This window comes from Amia ocellicauda, chromosome 19 (assembly GCF_036373705.1).
Source record: "Amia ocellicauda isolate fAmiCal2 chromosome 19, fAmiCal2.hap1, whole genome shotgun sequence".
Classification (NCBI taxonomy): domain Eukaryota; kingdom Metazoa; phylum Chordata; class Actinopteri; order Amiiformes; family Amiidae; genus Amia; species Amia ocellicauda.
Window position 1 is genome coordinate 23,448,889 of NC_089868.1, and position 18,712 is coordinate 23,467,600.

The following is an 18,712-nucleotide window of genomic DNA, read 5'->3' on the forward strand; positions in this document are numbered from 1 at the left end:
CACTTACCTACATCATGAGGAGACTGTCTTTTAAAGTGGAGCACGTGGAATGATTTTACTATAAACGTCACATCGGTGCCTTTTTCTGTTTATTTCCGTGTGACAGGCATGTCCCTCTCTTGTAGAGGGAGTGAGTGGGTCTGGATTGAGCTGTGGGCTACTGCCAGGCCTGTAGGATGTCTTTGCATTCAGGCCCTTCGGGTTAAACCCTCATTTGCCACATTTCCATACCGAGATGTAAACGCGTCGGAGCACCTATACATGATGAACAAAAGTGAGGACAGCAGCGAGTCTGAGCTTCAACCCCTACCGGGACCATCACCCTGCCCGGGCTGGGGGGCCTGCAGGCTCTCAGAGTAAAGGAAACGAAGCATCAGCTGGCACAGTCCGCCATGCAATCAGACACCGGTGTGCGGACAATAAATAACCTGCAGACGGGTGGGAGAGGGTTAGAGGAGGATTCTGTGAGAGCTGTGGGCACATCGCTTATCCTACACCGCACAGGAGTCTGGGAGGTGGGGAGTTAAAATGCAGGCAGTGGAGTGAATTAGCAGCCCACGAAGAATTTCCCCAAATCAATCAGTACGCCAGGTATCTCCTAGAAGCCGTTCAACGTGAGGTTAGCACACAGCAAGTGTTTACCACGTCCAGCACGGAAAATTACTAACCTGTACAGAGTCATGTTCGTTAATGTTTATTTCATCCCTAAAGCAACTGCCAGTTTAACAGTCCCCTCCTGTTGTGTTGTTGTTGCTATTTTTTTCATTTAGCTGAAACCAAGAAAGAAGGAGGAAAAAAAACGGCATGCCACACCGTGCGTTGCAAACCTCCGTGGTTCTGTCAGACACGTGTCTCAGATGTAAATTAAAATCCAATTGCTGTTGATTCGGAGAGCTGTTAAATTTGGATAATGAGGTGTTATTTGATAGCTGCTAATGAAGAGCACAGAGTAGAAAAAAACGTGTGGTGTGGGATAAATAATCCACATTTACGTGCCGTATAAAATGTGCGGCACCAGCATTGTTTCATTCTAACCTTTCTCAAGAAGCCTTTTAATCTTAATCGTATATAGATTGCGTTTCAATCTTCAACTTATTTTAAATTTTAGGGGGGGTCCAAACATGTTGTTTCTCTTCCGATTTCCCCAGACAATTTTGACTTCAGCCTGCACACCCCAAACCAAACATCTATGCTGCATTTCGCCTTACTTCCACAAGTGAATAACGGACAAAGCTTTCTGAATTGAGGTTGCTGGAAGAGACAAGATCATTGATCAATGGCTTGTTCCTATTATTGGACTGTAAAACTAAGCATTGATATCTAAGGAGCAGACTTATTCAGATAGCTGCCCAAACATTACATACCTTACCTATTATAGAACAGCCACATAAGGGAATGTTTTTCCACGATTCTTGGGTCTCGAGCATAAGTGCATACTTTTATACAAAGCCACACATTTTGAAATGAAACTATGAAATTCATAAATAGCATGGCTGCTCTTTCTAAACAAACATCCTATTTGATGGGCCAGAGGAAAAGACACAGTTCTGCTGCTTTTAAGACATGAAGGAAGACATGCATGCCGCAGTTCCCCGTTTCTTGTCAGTTCCTTGTTTGGTTAAAAGGGCTTAATTCCTTTAAGGCCATTTGGCACGGCCCCTGCAGTCTTCGCCTGATAAAGGCCAAAAGTCTCATCTCATGAGCACAGATAGTTTCCAGATTGCGAAGTAATCCTGTTACCGAGTTTATCTATCAAAGAAACCCGGGGAACAGCAGTTTTGAAATGGACCAGGTTCTGCAATAAAACGACTCGGCGCTGACAAGAAGGGGAAAAAAAAAAACAGAAGACATTCTCTGCAAAATCCTCCTAATTAGATTTTCTTCCCAGTACAGTAAAAAGGCCAGCCTTGTTCACATATCACTCTCAACCTTTATAAATGTGCTGGAGCAGAGGTGGTAAGTGTAACCAATTATCTTGCCCTGCAGTGCACTACAAGCGATGCACAACGGTAGGGATATTGTCTGGGACAGAAAATGTCAACCTTTACGGCTGACAAGGTCTTCCCTTGTGTAGGAGCAGGAAGCTGAGAAGATGGCAGATTTAGAGCATCAAAACTAGTCCACTGAAGGCACAAATGTATCATACAGCGATAGGAGATGAAAGGTTAACCCAAAACATCTGTACAATACAAAGTAAAGTTAATATCCAAATCCCACCCTGCACTGAAGGAAGAAACTTCACCAATCCCCACCTTGGTCCTCAAAATCTTCCAGAAGAATTAAGTCTTTCAGATTCTGCAACCCTGGAAAATAAAAGACTGTCTTTTCAGCTGTCCAATCATCTCAGCCATCGCCTCTAATGGATGTATAGCAGTGTATACATTGTTACGTGTGTTAAGTAACACAAACCAGAGGGCAGCCTATTCACACAACCTGACCCTCAAGGCCTTTGCACTACAGGCGACCCAAGAACAGGTATGCCGGGAATGAATCATGAGAGGAAGCAATAAAAAAAAATGACCATGCTTGGAAGGCGGAAATATATATAATTTCTTATAAAAGGCTTTCAGAAAGACAGAGACTGTCAATTACCAAGGCTGACTCAGTCGTGGAATCTGAAAAAAACACGGTACGTTTTACCGATGGAAAATTCTGGAGCAAGTCTATGAATACTCAACAGACGCTTTGTCCAGGATGAATGTCAGACTATGTAGTCCACTAAATTAAGCTATATGCATATGCCTGTTGATGAAAACAATTTGTCTGGCATGGTTTTGTTTCTGAATGCATCCAACAATGATTCAGCGTTCGTGATCTTACAGGCAAGTATAGAGCGAACTGACTCATAAACTGGTAAAGCATATGCCTGAAGGATTTCATATATATGAGAACATGTACAGAACATGCAACAGGCGCCATGTGAGGATCAAGACTTCAGTGTGGCCGGTTTCGAGAACATGTAATCCAATGCACATCCAAAAACATTTACAGAAGAGAAGGGCTTAACACTGGAATATGATTAAGCCCTACACTATTTAAAACAAAAACAATTACATCCCACGCCATGCTGTCAGAGCGGTTAGCAACGTGCATTGTGCTTGTAATTCTCAGCACTAAATAACTTTGCAATGCATGCATTGTTGTTAAAATGCAAGCGTGCACTTCAATGTTTTCAAACTGTAAATTGCCTGCAAGCTTATAAACAGACTAAAATGAAAGAGAGTTATCAAGGAGGACCAGTATCTAAACTGAGACAGTCCAAGGAGAGCACAATCATAGCCCAGTAACTTACTTGCAAAATGTATTCTCTCCATTACATGTGCTTTTCTGTGGTGATGCAAAGGTCTGGGGTTCGGGGAGGTGAAGCGAGTACACATTTAAAATATTTAACAGAACTCGCTGAAGAGTAGTGCTTCCTCACCTTTTAAGAGTGCACTATGTATTGCAGATTTCACATCAAAATCTAAGTCTAAATGCAGGATTTGGGACCTCTGACGGCATCAGAAGCTACAGAGATGTCAAGCTGGGGAACAACAGACGGGATCATTTGATCAGGGCTTCTTTGGCCTCGTCTGGAAAAGCCAGACAGTCCAGGAACAGCTTCCTAATTGGCGTTTTCAAACCTCGGAGACCTCGTCAATAGCACTTGACAAAAGCAGGTCCTTTATGAGCAGGTTGGGGCAGCTTGTGCTTGTCTGGATCCAAGGTTTGAATATTATAAAGTAACTTATTCTGATATGTCAAAAGCAGACGGTGACTCAATCCAGTTTCAATATGGCGGTCTGTTTACACGTATGAGTCTAGATTAGATTAAGGTGGCGTAACTCCTGAGGTTGCAAGAACTTCATGTAGCTTGGCTTATCTCTGGCTATTCAAATATTTCTATGCCATTGACGCCCTGCTGGTATAAATGGATAGTCTGACCTTGGCCTCTATCAAAATTAGCTGGGTGATGTGCCAGATATCGATCTGAATATCCCCCCCACACACTGTTTTCACTTCAGCCCAGACCTCCGTTGCTCATCTTCTCGCTTGGCAGCCGACCAGGTATATATTAGCACCACTCACAAAACATAAAAAACATCATTTCGGAGTAACCTGACAGGTCTGAAATAATACATCCATCGATTGTTTAATGGAAGATGAGCCATCGTGTTGTTGATGCTCCTTTTAGTGGGATTCGTGTGACCCATCACCCCAATCCAACAACAGTGTATAAAATACCTACAAAATTATGAGAAATGTTGATTATTTTTATAACAGACCCTGCAAAGGTAGAAAATGGGTTTTCAAAATCAGGAAATGTGTATTTGGGAATATAAAGAAAGCATACACCGAAAGTGAAATAATCATGATTAATAAACACTACCGCTATCTTAGTGCCTGCCAGTGGGAAGAAACAGAAGTTTAATTCATGTATTTATTTCTTTTCAATTACGAAAATACAGAGAAGCGAAACTTCCTCCCTTTTTGGTGGCTCTTCTTCTCAGACACTGATCCTAGCAAACGCACCCCTGGCCAAACTACACAGACCCCAGACCCCAGCACACAGTAGTAAAGCCGGAGTATTTCACCTCCAACTCCAGCTACACAATATCCACGGCGATGCTGCTGCTGTCGTGACTATGGTCCCATTGTTTGGGTCGCGCTCGTCCGGCTCCACCAATGGGAGCGCCGCGATCCCGCAGATCTGCGCAGACCTGCGGGAATCTGCGCTCCAGGAACCCCACCATTGTTCCGTCTCTTTTTCAACTACGATCCGGCACTAGACGACACGGCACGTTATACAACATGAACCCCGCTTACCTGCTCCTGTCCCAGAGCCGGCTCCCTCACACGCGGCGCACATGCGTGATTGCAACCCCGGGGCCAAAAAGAGCTGCCAAAGTGTACCGAGACACAAAGCTGCTATTGTCGTATCCACTGTGTGTGTGTCCTCCTGTCCCCGGTCCTGTGAAGCGCCACCAGTGGACCAGCATCAATCGTGCAGCTGGAGGAGGCTGAGCTCGGTCGGGCTCCAGCGACGGCGGCGCCCGGCTCTACTGCCCACAGTCCCCGCGATCAGCCCCGCAGCCGCCCGCCGGAGAGAAGAAGTTGCGTCCCCTCCGCACGCCTCCCGCCAGCAGCCGAGTTGGGCGAGAGTTCATGATCTGCCTCCGCCTCCAAGACCGCTGCTCGTAACCCGTGCGAGATCTGCCCCGGAGAGCACGGCCACGGAGCTACAACGTTGCGGGGCTCTGTTGCTACAACGTTGCGGGGCTCTGTTGCTACAATGTTGCGGGGCTCTGTTGCTACAATGTTGCGGGGCTCTGTTGCTACAATGTTGCGGGGCTCTGTTGCTACAATGTTGCGGGGCTCTGTTGCTACAATGTTGCGGGGCTCTGTTGCTACAACGTTGCGGTCGCTGGGTATAGATGCGGAGACTTGATCCCGGGCGCTGGTGCAAGTGCTCTCCTCACTCTGTCCTCTCGCCTCCTCCACTCTTATTGTCTTGCTGTTTTCTAGGAGGGGAGACGGGCTGGGGGTCCACGGCTCAGCGCAGTGAGTCTCCAGCTCCAGTTTGATTCGTTTTATTCATCGTCTGGCGTGCTGTAGGAGACTGCTTTGCTTTTTTTTTTTTTTTTTTTGTTCTGGTGATAAAGGATTGACCAATGGAAAAGACCGCGTCACACAGCCTTCAATTTTTGACGAAGGCTTTATATTAAATACTCAATACATTTACAAGGCAGCCAAGTCTGAAGAGGTATCAATAAATCATCAGTTGACAAGTCATGGGGCAGAGAGTGGGGGGTTCCGTGCATTTAGAAATCTGGTTTGTAAAGAATGCGTTTAAAACAGTGGAATATTTTGCATAAATATTTTTGTATAAACACTCAACACACACACACACATTGCACTCAGTATGTGTAAGAGCTACAGTGGTTGCTTCTCAACACATTTGGTCACACCACCTTGAAACCCAGACTGGGTGCTCCAGATCACAATTTGTATCACAAACCCTAATAGAAAAAATAAAGGATTTTTGTTGTTGTTGTTAATGTATACCATTAATGCCCATCAACCCTGTCATGCCCTGTGATTCCTTCATCTTATGCCAGCTGCAATTCAGAGAAAACCCTTCCCACTGCCTGCCAGTGTGGCAGGCAAACACTTTGGTTGCAACAGAAATGATATGCATGTCTACTGTCAAGAGCGAGAGTATCCCACTATTCAAATAGCCCCATATGTCATTCTCTGTACAAAACGTGTGAGTGGAAAAAATAATTGGTTTATCTTTTCTCTATCTAACGTTCATCCAAAGACACCTAATCACAGCCTTTGTTGAAGTCCCATGAATAATGTACATGTTGTTTTGCACATGTAGTAGGACGCCACAGCACTTCCACTGAAGATTATTTTAAGCCGAGCTGCTGCAGGAAAGACAAATCCTGTGCTCTGGTACAGATGTTGTCTTCTCTGCTTTACGGTAAGAGTTGAAACGTCACTTCCCCAAACACCGAAGAGCTCTCCTTTGGGGTATATACAGTAGTCTTGGTTCTAATTAAAGTGTTAAGATTTAAAAGTTATTAAAGCAGTGGTTCACAAACCTGGTCCTGGAGGAGCACCTACCCTGCTGGTTTTTATTCCAGCCGAGCTCTCAATTACTTAATTGAAGTAACAATCTGCTTAGATTTTACTTTTTAAATTGTGTAATAAAATAGTTGGTTCTTTCAAGTTCTTTCTACAATTCTATACTTAAACCCTCTACCGTTTCTTATAATGAAAAGGAAATTATTAGTTCAATATAAGGGTTCTATTAAGTAATTGATCGCTGAACCAATCATTTTAAGGACTGTGATAGGTCCCCTTTAAATGTGTTTAGCCTTGGTCGGTTATCTAAAACAGCAACTCACCTGGTAGTGGCTATTGTGACGTCATCTGAATTGAAACTGGAATGGTTTATGGTTACATTACTTTCAATAACGACTGTTATATAAAAGATAACGAGAGGTTAATGGCTGTGTATGCGCTTAGCCTTCGCCGCTGACTTGACCTCCATTTTCAAAGCTGCCTGCCGGGTCAATCTATTTGTTTCTCTCCATCCTCTGTGGAAATTGTAACAAAAGTATTTTCATTCTGTTATTGCCTTTGTACCCTCAGTAACACGTTGTTTTCGCATTCTTATTTCAATCTTCCTGCAATGCATTTTCACCCAGTCAAAATATATGCCTCTCGTTCTTTCTGCATTTAATTTGACATCCATTTTCTTTGGACATCCCAGTACAATTTGGTTGCGTGTGGTAAGATTTTCTCGTGCTGGTGAAGGTGCCAGGAAGGAGAAGGAGATTGAAGGGTCAATATTGACCATGTCTGTTCTTTTCTGTGTATGAGACTGATGGGTTGCTATAGATTATGTTTGTTTTGTACTGTGTGTCCATTTTGTTGGAAGATGCATGCTTTATTTTTGTCATATTTGCATTTTGCAACTGGCAACCTTTAAACTGTCACCATTCTGCACGTCATAGCCACCGCAAATGGCTAAACAGGGCCTCCCAAAAAGAGGAACCATGCCCACGAGACAAATCCTAGGCAGACTTGGCATCCTGTCGTAGATAACGATCTTCGAGAGTGAAAGTAAACAGATCTGGGGGAACACACCCAGTCGGACGTTTAATACAGCTGTGTAACTTTATGATTGGCTGCGGGCTGCTTCTGTACTGCTGTTAGCTCCAAGAGAAGGAGAAGGAGAAGGAGGAAGAGATGGGAGAGGAAACACATTGACTAGGAGCATAGGAGTTGATTAATAGCGGTGTAATTAATTGGCATCTCATAGGAAAGTAATTGCCAGGACTCTAAACGTGTTCTGTGTAATCAAACCAGATAATGTTTCCCATTCACATCTAACACTTTAAAAAGGGAGACTGAATCGCCCCCTGTCCTCTACTGAGCTCAGCAGTCGATTAAATGATCTGTCGTATTGCTCGTGTTTAATCCAGGATGGTTTTATCCCCGTCTCCTGTTGTGTGAAAACCCGCAACAGCAGGATATAGAAACCATATCAAGAGTAAGACAGGCAAGCTAGCAGTGCATTAAAACAACCATTTTTTTTCAGTTACATGTTCTTAAAAATAAGCCAGAGCCTTCTTTCAGACAGACGGTGAACGAGGTCTCCGTTCTTGGTCCTGTGCTTTTCTTCCACTCTTCTCTCTCTTCACCTTCAGCAGTTGCACATCTCTTCCCCATAACCCCAAAGACACCGAGCCAATTAACGGCGTCTCTTGTTCTGCACTGTCCATACTTCTCCTTCACACGAAGCAAAGCAGCGCCAATAATTAAGACATCAGATCCATTCCTTATTGGCCTTGTTGCAAGCACCGGTGACCAACAACTGCCTAGTATTACACAAAGCTCATTTATTGTATGAACAAGGGGAAGGGGATGATATGTCACATTTTTAAGTGGATATTTGATGTTTTTTGCAATATTTTCTCTATTGGGACGTTGGGTTTCAGGTGTGTAACATATGGTACTTCACAGTCGTTGCAGTTGGGCGTCATTTAAAAAACATTCTGTCCCTCTCAACTCAAACTGGGAGTCTCATTTCACCCCAGTGTCCGGAGTTGCATTCCCAGTCTGTGAAGCACTGCTTTCTTTGTTCTTGCTGATAGCAATACTGAAAGGAACAATTCCAGTATTTAATTGACCCCGGCTGTGTGCTATTCTTCACATTAATGGGGTTTCCCTCAACCTGAAGTTATGGCTAATTCCTTGCTTAATAAACGATGCCCTGGCGGGGAACGGCAGGTAAATGTTCAGTCTGGTCTGGATACATAATGGTCGAATCCATTATGGTAATTATATGTCTGGTATTCACCTACATAGATTCATTTCATGTAATTAATTACGATCGCACCGAGCAACTAGATCAATTGATGAGACTGGTAACATGTTCAAAGAGCCAGTGGCAAGACAGTACAGGGTAGCTAGTTCATTAATTGGTGTGCAATTATTTAAAACATGCCGTTCTCAAGCTGGAGTACAATTTCTATTCGCTGCAGGAAATCATGTATTTGTAATGTTTCTAAACCAGCTTGACCTGTTGCAGCCTAGTCCTCTACAACGATTTACTCACAGAAAAGGGTAGAATCAAATTAAGAGAACAAAGGAAAGGGGAAAAACATGCGCCAGGAAATCTGATCCATTCTCTGTTTTGAGTCACCTCTCTCTCGTTGTGAAGGTAATATTGCACAGGCTTATCACAAAAGCTAGTCGATGCTTATCACATCAAATGTTTGCAGTTCACCCAAAGTCCAGGCACACAAATTAAAAAGTATTTAAGACCCATTTACGTCTGATATCATATTTACCTTCCTGAATATCAGTACCTAAAACTTGGTGGCAATATATTGACTATTCTTAATATATTGTACAGTATTTGTTTATGTAACTACAAGATAGTCAAATCATCATTATTTTATCATGATATATATTTAATTTTGGAAAACACTCCTACAATATTTAATGTGCTGTTCAAATTAAAATCGAGTCGCCTGTGAAGGTTGGGTTTAAATATTTAGTTTTGCATCTTGTTTGTGCTCTCCGTGGAGATGGCTGGTGTGTTTCAGGATTTCACACTGATAACAAAACTTCCCGAGTTGGGTTTATTTACAGATTCAAACCGCAAACACTGACGTTGATGTTGTTTCAGCTCAGTGGCGGCCAGTGGGTTTATGATCTAAAAATACACGAAAAGACCTATGAACATGTGTAACATGATGTATATTTGCACCCCAGTTGATACAGTGCATGAAAAAACATATTTAAAGGGTAGTGGTCTCTGAGTGGAGATGACATCACGGTACGCAGTACTGATATGCAGTATTAAAAAAACTATTTAAAATAAAATAATAAAAATGAAAAACACAATCAATTGTAAATGATGTGCCCATGTGCCTTGTGTATACATACAAGAATATCTTCGGTTTATAAAGTTTACAATGTAAAAGCACGTTGTTTTATATATTTATTTTAACTTTTTTTCTAAGTGGGCCCCGGCCTCACTGGCCCCTAATGGCGGGCCGCCGCTGCTTCAACTACACATAGTTGATGTATCTGCCACTATCCCGAGACTGATGTCAGGACAGGAGGAATTGCACATAATAATAATAAATTCTGAATTTGGGGATACATTTTTGTTAGCTGTAGAAGGTTCTGTTTCTCTGCTATGACATCACAAACAGATTCAGATCATCAACAGATACTGTGTTTTTGCACCTATTGGAAATTCAGGGAAGTCATTTTTACCTCAGAGATAAGAGGAACCGAGTTATTTCTCACCGGGACCGTGACGCATGCACACTACCGATCGGCGTGACTCCTCGGCTGTGCCTGATGCTCTACCAGGAGACTGCTTTCTCACCAGGTGTGCTGTAAACAAGGAAAACATGGACAGCTTTAGTCAGACTAGACCACATTTCAAATGCCACTGCCTTGGCAAAGCAAACTGTATCACGGTGAGGGATAAGGACACGATCGGGCCAATTTCCAAAGCCTTATGTGATTAATTACTGCTTTACCTTAAAATCCAAATATCTGAAGGTTCAGGGTGAGGTAAGGCAATGCACAGATAACAGGCGTCCCCATAAAGATTATGCATTGAATTATTTTGAACAATGTACAGGGCTTTCTCAAGCAAAAGCTGAATCACAAACGCATTGTAAAAAAAAAATAGGATAACTGGCCTGTGCTAAAGACAATATGGCTTATATCCAGTCAGATCAAAAGGTATATCTCCCCCGACGTCTCTCATTATGCCGGCTCTCAGATCCATCTGCTTTTCCAGCTTGCTTGGCTATGACTGCGCTCCACGGCAGGGTAGCGCTGGCCTCGGGTCGGGCAGTCGCAGATATGGTATGGAGACGATGCTGAAGTGTATTACTCTGAGAGACTGAGGGAACTGAACCTTTGCACCCTGGAACAGAGGAGACTATGTGGGGACTTGATTCATGTCTTCAAAATCATGAAAGGCATGTGATGTGGTTGAAGCGACAACTTGGGAACATTCAAAAACAGACTGGATAGGATCCTTGGATCACTTAGTTATTAATGGACACCAAACGAGCACAATGGGGCGAATGGCCTCCTCTTGATTGGACACTTTGTTCTAATGTATATCACCATCCATACGCCATGCCTAGCAGTGTTTATTTCGCGTACAGAATTCATGGGAATGGTGTTAGTCAATAACACTTTCAATTACATGAGGAAGAGTCCCTTTCTGAGTATACTGTAATTCCACTCAGCGAAGAAACTGTTCCTACGTATGGAGCCGTGTGTGTGACATCACCGGTACCGAAGATGACTAACCTCTCAAGCAAATTATTTGCACAACAAACTCGTTCACATTTGTTGTTAAAGAGATTTTCCTCAGATGGAAGATGTGAGATTTGCAAACAAACAGCAAGGACTGGTGCTGCTAATTTGCTGGGGGACGCTACTCAAGCAACGCAGGACTTAGTCACGTAAATCAGCGAAGTAAGACATGTTATTATTCACAGACGTGACGCAGGCTATTGTCCTGGCTCGTGTCAGCGACGTTGAGGGGGTAGCGCAGGGACAGAAGAGGATCTCGCCGGCCTGGCACGCATCAGACCAGGGCTCGGTGAAACGAACCGAAATGGGTTTTTAAACAACTTCTCTAAGCTGCTATAATGAGACACTTTGCGAATCTGTTTAAAAATCAGCCGTGAAAGTGAAGATCCTTAATTCTTTATCAGCAAAGGAGGGATGAGGAGAGATTAGGGATGGCCATCTGTCACTCGGCACAGACGTTAAACTGCAGCTCTGGAGGTCTCTGCTGTCACAAGAATAAATCCAGTCATATAAATCAGAGGGATGATGATCAAAAGGAAGTGAGTTGGATAATGAGTGGGTTTGAGGAACAATTCAGCATTTACACAAAGATTTCGGATCCTGCAGCCCTGCTCCCATTTGCCGGCTGTAATTGCTCAATCAGGATTCATTAACACACGCTGCCAAACTGCAGTTTCCCACTTGAGATGTAGAGGCACTTTCCGTTATTCGCCGCACTCGGGGAGGATCATTTGTGCCTCGAAGTATTATTTATAATTATTGATAGCACCGTATGGAGTTGTGTAAACATCAACTTGAACGAAAAATGGATCATGTGAAGTACCTGTATTTTTAGCGTTTCATAAACAATATTACCACTGGTGACACACTTTTCTGCACTTGTTTGTTCTCAACATCCTGTGTAGAATCACACAATCCTCCTGTGAGTGCAATAAAAATCCAAGGATGTAATATCCTCTCTGCTCGACCTTTCCTTCCATCAACAGACCTTTTTCACTCGCGTTTAAAAAATATATCACAGTTTTTCTGTCAGCAGCTCCAGTCTTGATACAATCAAGGTATTTTACATTAATTCGGTGTCTCGGTTTGTTTAAAAGCAATTGATGGCACCTGACCTTGCCTGGTGAGTTGTGGGCTCTTGTCAGCCATGACAGGAGGAGAGAACATCCTTCTGGAGGCTTAATATCATTTTAATAATGTATACATCTTCAGGCAAACACAGGGCTCCCGTTTGTGCTTGTTTCACCATGAGGACTGTGTCTGGGTCTGTAATAGTGAAGATTATAGCAATGCAGCAGTGATGGTCTTTATTAATTTAATTTAGTAATTAAGGAAACAAAAGAGTGACTTTTTTAAGGTTTCTGAAGCTAAAATGAGATTATCAATCATTCTGTGTAATGTCTTTACTCACAAAATGTACTTATTTACTTATTTGGGGAAGCTGTTGTCTTTATTTTACCCCACCAAGTGGATTAATCCACACAAAGTCTTGTCAATCACCTCACAGAGTATTAATCAACCCTCCACTCCAAGAAAACACAACACGTACAGCAGGACTGCGTTGCATAACAACCATTTACACAAGAGCAGGTCTCTCTCTCTTCCAGGCTCAGGTCATTAGAGAAGATATATATATATATATATATATATATATATATATATATATAATAAACCTCCTTCTGACTTCCCTCCTCTGGCTGTGAAAGACATTAACTATTGATGGAAGAACCATCAGGCTGGGAAGTTCAGAGAAGCCCTCGGTGGAACAGAGACGAGATTTGAAATGAGAAAAGCATCTGAGCTTGTCGGTGCCCCAGGTGTGTTTTGGAGGTCAGGTTCGGGGCATTAATCCAAGTCGAACTGGAAGGAGTCCTATCTGTAATATGATTTCTTTACTAATTAAGCAGAATCTTTAATCCGAGGCGAATTCTAGATACTCGAAAGGGATCTGGCAAAGCTTGAAAGCACCTGAAAGATTATATTTGGCATACACAGCCCCCAACAATCATTATACAGAGAAGAATCTAAGCATTCAACTCCTTCTGTCCGGGGATAACCTCAATCCCAGCACTAGACTGCGCTTTGTCTCTCTACAGAGCAAGCCCGTGTGCTTAAACTGACCTTCTCCTGTTTCAGAGCTTGCCATTTCTATGTCTGGTGGCTTTGAGGAGCAGATCTTGGCTCAGACCCAGGCAGTGCAGATGTGGGTGGAAAGCCATGCAGTTTATTTGTCTTAACACGCTGTTTTAGTCTCTCCAGAGGGGACGCTGATACCGAGACCGAGATACCTCCTCCTGGCTCAACATCTGGATGGCATCCAAAGCCTGTGCGGCTCCATGGATCACAAGTCTGTTTAGAGTAGTTGTAACTCAAGCATCCTTATGGGATTTGACAATATAATAGCAGTATAGGTTTATAAATATATATGTTGTAAATCTGACCAACAAAAAACAATGTATCTATCCTGGCGTACATTGTTGCCTTGGGATCGGAAAATATCATCCAGGTATTAAAGACAACATTAAAGAAGTAACAAGCCCCTGTACAGCCCAAGTTAGACCTATAACTACAGCAAAGAAACTGCTTAATAAAACCCCTAATAAAAGCTTACCACAGTAAATATACATTTAGCAAATTTTTCTGATGGTTTTACCACACATGTAATTTGCTTTGGCGTGGTTTTCTATGCTACTGTATCATGGTTTACCACACCGCTTTGTAATTGACCATGATCTCACTTTCCTTTACTTCTCTGTGGTTTTACAATGATCCGAGCTGGCTTCCACCACGCGTGTTCAAATGTGGCCCTAATAAAACCACTCACTGCTGAGATATTCCCAAACGAAGCGATTGAACGACCCTTGCATCCCTGAGGACCGTGTGTCTTGATGTTTGGATGTTTTGATGCGAGCCAAAAGATGATGTAGAAGCTCTGGACTGAGGTAAGTTCCCAGAGAGTAGAGAGTAATGCATTTTATCTGGGCTGACCTGCATAAACAACTAAAACCAATCCCCAGAGCAGACAGTCTACTCTGAACGGCACAGATACAGATCTCCGGCGACTTCGGCTTATTTATTCTCTCCTGTCGGGCGGGAGCTATACTTGTTAAGATTAAGGAAATTAAGATCCTGAACATCAATAGGATGGCCTTGCAGATAACAAGAGGCATTAGCAGAAAACAGTCAACTTTTCATGCTTATAAATAAATACAACTAATAACAATAGCTGAAGGTCTGGCCCTGTAAACAATGATCACTTTCCGCCAACCTCCAAAAAGCGACACACTGCCCAAACCCCAGAGACACGGCCTCCCTGAATAACAACCGTCCGCCAGCGGTGAGATCCCGGCCTTCTGTTTTCCTCTGCGGCTACAAGTGAACACCTAGACCGGAGAAGACAGAACCGTGGGCAGAAAACGGTCTATTTCTGTCCATATGAACCCTTTCTGTCTCATGCAGTTCATATCTCAGCAGCCCTCATCCCCTGGGAGGTGAAAGTCTCCTAGCGCACCGTGGTTGGGCTTGCCTAATCCGCTAATTTAACACTGTTCCTGCGCCGCGGTGCTAATTAGTGTCAGTTAATGTGTGTCGCATCAGCGTCCAGAGATGACAGGTGTCACAGCCTATAGCCATGGACTGGAGACTGCTCAGTGGTTTATACATCATCTTATTGACAGCAACACAAACCCAGAGCACAGAATGCCCGGCAGGGATGTCCAGAGACTGTTGCATGCATTCAAAAGTAAATTTGTTAATAAATAAACGCATCAAATCTTAGGCCCGGCAGAAGACAACCGATTGTGATCTACTAGAATAATAATTAAAAAAAGTGACAAATACAAAGTCAAATTGAATGAGGACGACTTTCAGAAAAGCAGTTGCGACAGATTACTAGATTTATTTATTATTATTTTGTATTAAACCTCCAGATTCCAGTACTATTTCATTTTGTATGTATTTATTATCGTAAGCAGCCCAGCGCAACTAGATTACAAGGCGTTGCATCGGCTGGTAGAGGGTTGATTATCAGAAGATGGACGATTTGGTGTCGGTTCCTTATAAGAGAGCATCATTTCTCCGCAAACATTGCCGATGAAACTCTATTAGGATGAGGGATTGTGTTCAGTGTAGCCGGTTTAATTTAATACTCTCTTCATTAACCAAAGTCAAGCCAGAGAGAGTAAGACTGAAACACAGTGTCGCCTGCTGGGAGCATTATGGACGAGTTCTGTTGTGTTTCTGCATTGGTGGATTAAATTCTTAAAAAAAATAACTGAGATGAATGAAATAGTAGAATTAAAACTAACATGATGGTTTACAACCAAAGAGAACAGTATAATGGATATTTTTACGCAAGTACGTAAAAAAAAAAAGCTATTTGAGTCTGTTTGTGATTCAGAAATGGTCAATATTAATGTTGAAAGGTGCATCTTGTCAGAACACAAACAGACCCTCCCCAGTGTTGGTAGTGAAGCTTTTCTAGTTTTGAAAAGCTCCCACAAGATGGCACTGTTGTTTGAAAAATGGAGAGGGGAAAAACATATTTAATAATTAGAATTTCCTGCCCCCCCCCTTTCCTTTTGCACTACACTATAGCATTCGGCTTACAGACAGATATGAAGAAAGTCCATTCAATGTATAGATTACACACAAAAGAGAACACAACGCCAATCGTTTTGCCGTCGCAGAGCATTAAGGTTCAGCTAATCTTTCCTTTGAATACCTTCACTGTCTTGTTTTGCCTTCTATTCAATGTACAAGTGCTGCCATCTTCAAATCAATAAAAGAAGCCGCATTTGTTCTGCTCTGCAAACCACCGAAGGAATAGCTTTTACAATTTCATACTTCGTCGAGGCTAGTTTGTTTGTTTCCCTAGTGAGTCACCGCCGTTTTTGTTTTTTCTTGTTTCAATCACAGAACGATGTTGCTTTACTGCCTCCTGAGGTCTTTGTTTGCATGAAGACAAAGATAAACTATTTTCGACACCACAAACAGCAGGACAAAGTAAATCATCTGTTATAAAACAATCGACACAAACAGAAGCTGCGTAGGACGGAGTCAGATACTACAGTCCAATAGCGGTTTGAAACGTATTGCCAGCATAACATAGTCAACGAAACTGTCAATAAATACTTTTATTTAAACCACAAAAATATATGAGGAATCTTTCTATACACTCTTACAATTGGCACCGAGAAGAGCAGAAACATACAAAGTCATTGGTTTTGGCATTTCGATAAAGGTAATGTCGATAAGTAAGTTGCACCACCGACTGTATCACAGTTTCTCATAGCTAGGAACGTCATGCTTAATTAAATAACACTAGGCTCATTGCATTTCATTCGGAGACAGTGTCCCAGATGTGCTTTTAAAACATACAAAGCTCTGCCACAAAACCAGCTCAGGTGGACTGAAAACAACACTCTTCATCACAGCATCACGATACACTTTCGCCGGATCGCAACTGCGGTGGCTTTTCGGGTTTCGTTACAAAAATGCTCTCTCCCATCCCGACGATCTGACGTGGCACTACTCAAGCCACGCGATTTTGTAGACAGTGCTAGTACAGTACCAGACGCAAGGAAATGTTTTCTGGTATCTCCAGTATGCAAAAGATACAAAGCCAGTCCACAGGTATTTTACGTTCATCTGAGCGGCTCTCTGGCAGCTGCGTCCCCACAATGTATTGTATCCTCTTATGAAAGAACAAAGACGATCATCTGTCGCGAGTTCAAATGTCTGAAGGCTTTCGATGATGCTGAATTTTACTGGACACTGTTCGGAACTGAGGCATATATAGAGGGATATTCTTTGCAGGTGTGTCTTTGTGGTCCTTGTTTACATCCTGAATGGAGTGGCAGCCCAATAAAGGATTGGATTCATGCAAAAGCTCTTCTCTCTGATCCCCATAGGGCATCTGAGCGTCTTCTTTCAGGAATCGTTCCTCTTCCTCCTCTTCCCCGTCCTCCTCGTCATTTGAAGCTAGGCCCACGTAGTAGAGGTCTCTCTCCGGACCCGTGTCATCGAGAATGTTATCATCCTGATCTGAGGCCTCGGAGAACTCCTCTGAGGACGTGAAGGGGCAAGAGTTCCTGGGATCTCCGTGCGTTGAGTGTTTGCCCGATGGATTGTCACCCTCCCAGAGGCTGCTGGGAAAAGACCCGGAGATATCAGAGTTGTTTGCCGAGAAGTTTCCCTCGTCAGAGGAGTTGCTGATGCTCTTCTGCTGCTGGTAGCGCTGGACCGGCTCCTCGGGGATCAGGACCGTGGCGTACTGTATCCTGGACTGGGCGGAGGTCTCCGAGCTGGTGGCGGGGGGCTGCTCGGGGACCACGGGCTCCGCGGTGCTCTGGTGGACCGGACGAGGGCATTCCTCCTCTGCAGATGGGGACGCCTCGGAGAAAGACGCCGGCTTCTTCCCCGCCGGGAGCTTCATATTCTCCACGATCACCGCCTCGGAGATCGTCTCGGATTGCAGGAGGAGGGGACACGAGGTCAGGCTCTCGGGGTGCTTGAACAGGTTCTCGATGGTCTCGGCCTACAACCGCAAAGCAGGGCGTTATTTACAGCTCTCAGAGATGTATCCATACTCTAGACGGGAAGTCTTAGCACAGAGACTGAACCGATCTGTTTTACGTGTGAGTCTGTACTGTATTACCAATCATTTATGAAGGTATATAATGTACATCTCAAGACTTGGAAGTACCACCTCTCTGAGAACTGGGTTTTGGACTAGTGTCACTTGGCCCTGCTAGAATAATCTGTACCTCTAATGTCAGACGCACTTGGCAGCACTTTATTGTAAGCACACAAAAGCAAGTATGTGTCAGAATTATGACTTACTTTTTTGAAGTCAACTCCTTGTGCCCAGGAGCAGTTATTAGGATTGGGAACTTCCTTCCAGACCAGTTTCTTCATTCTATGAAATTGAAATAACCATTTGTAAGAGAATTCTATCTGCTTTTACACATATTAAATATCTGCCTCCACGTTTTCGACAAGATGAAACTGACGAATAGGTTAATTGACCCTTAGGACAATTTCACCCACGCTTACATATTGATCGCCAGGGATGCATTACTATGACAGACAATATCAATGTTGCTCTGGAAATGCTTATAAAAATGTTGTGATTATCTCTCCTATGCTTCCAGGTGTATAGATCACATGCATGTTAACCATTAGGCAGCACGCAAAACAAGTCTAGTTCACTCACTGGTGCTGAGAGATCGCCAGGGTCACGAACAGGACGATTGACAGGAACGCGATGATCAGCAGGAGGACGTAGGCGGCGTGTTCCCCCCGCGGCCGCCCCCTGTCATCTGGAAGAGAAAGCGTGAATCGGAAAGTCAGTCGATCG

At 43.4% G+C, this 18,712-nt stretch overlaps 2 protein-coding genes across 3 annotated transcripts in view; both read right to left on the reverse strand.

Moving 5' to 3' along the window:
* pde4ba (phosphodiesterase 4B, cAMP-specific a) overlaps positions 1–5,686 on the reverse strand; it is a 108,730-nt gene extending 103,044 nt beyond the window's left edge. The window contains exon 1 of the mRNA XM_066692648.1: positions 4,807–5,686. The gene's annotated coding sequence lies outside the window, so the exon portion shown is untranslated. The remainder of the gene's footprint in view (positions 1–4,806) is intronic.
* Positions 5,687–16,539: 10,853 nt separating this feature from the next.
* Positions 16,540–18,712, reverse strand: part of lepr (leptin receptor) — a 29,287-nt gene continuing 27,114 nt past the window's right edge. For both annotated transcript variants that reach the window (XM_066692646.1, XM_066692645.1), the window contains 3 exons: positions 18,569–18,674; positions 18,196–18,271; positions 16,540–17,890 (listed from right to left, as the gene is read on the reverse strand). In XM_066692646.1, coding sequence (XP_066548743.1) covers positions 17,084–17,890; positions 18,196–18,271; positions 18,569–18,674 — 989 coding nt within the window. In that variant the 3' untranslated portion in view covers positions 16,540–17,083. The remainder of the gene's footprint in view (positions 17,891–18,195; positions 18,272–18,568; positions 18,675–18,712) is intronic.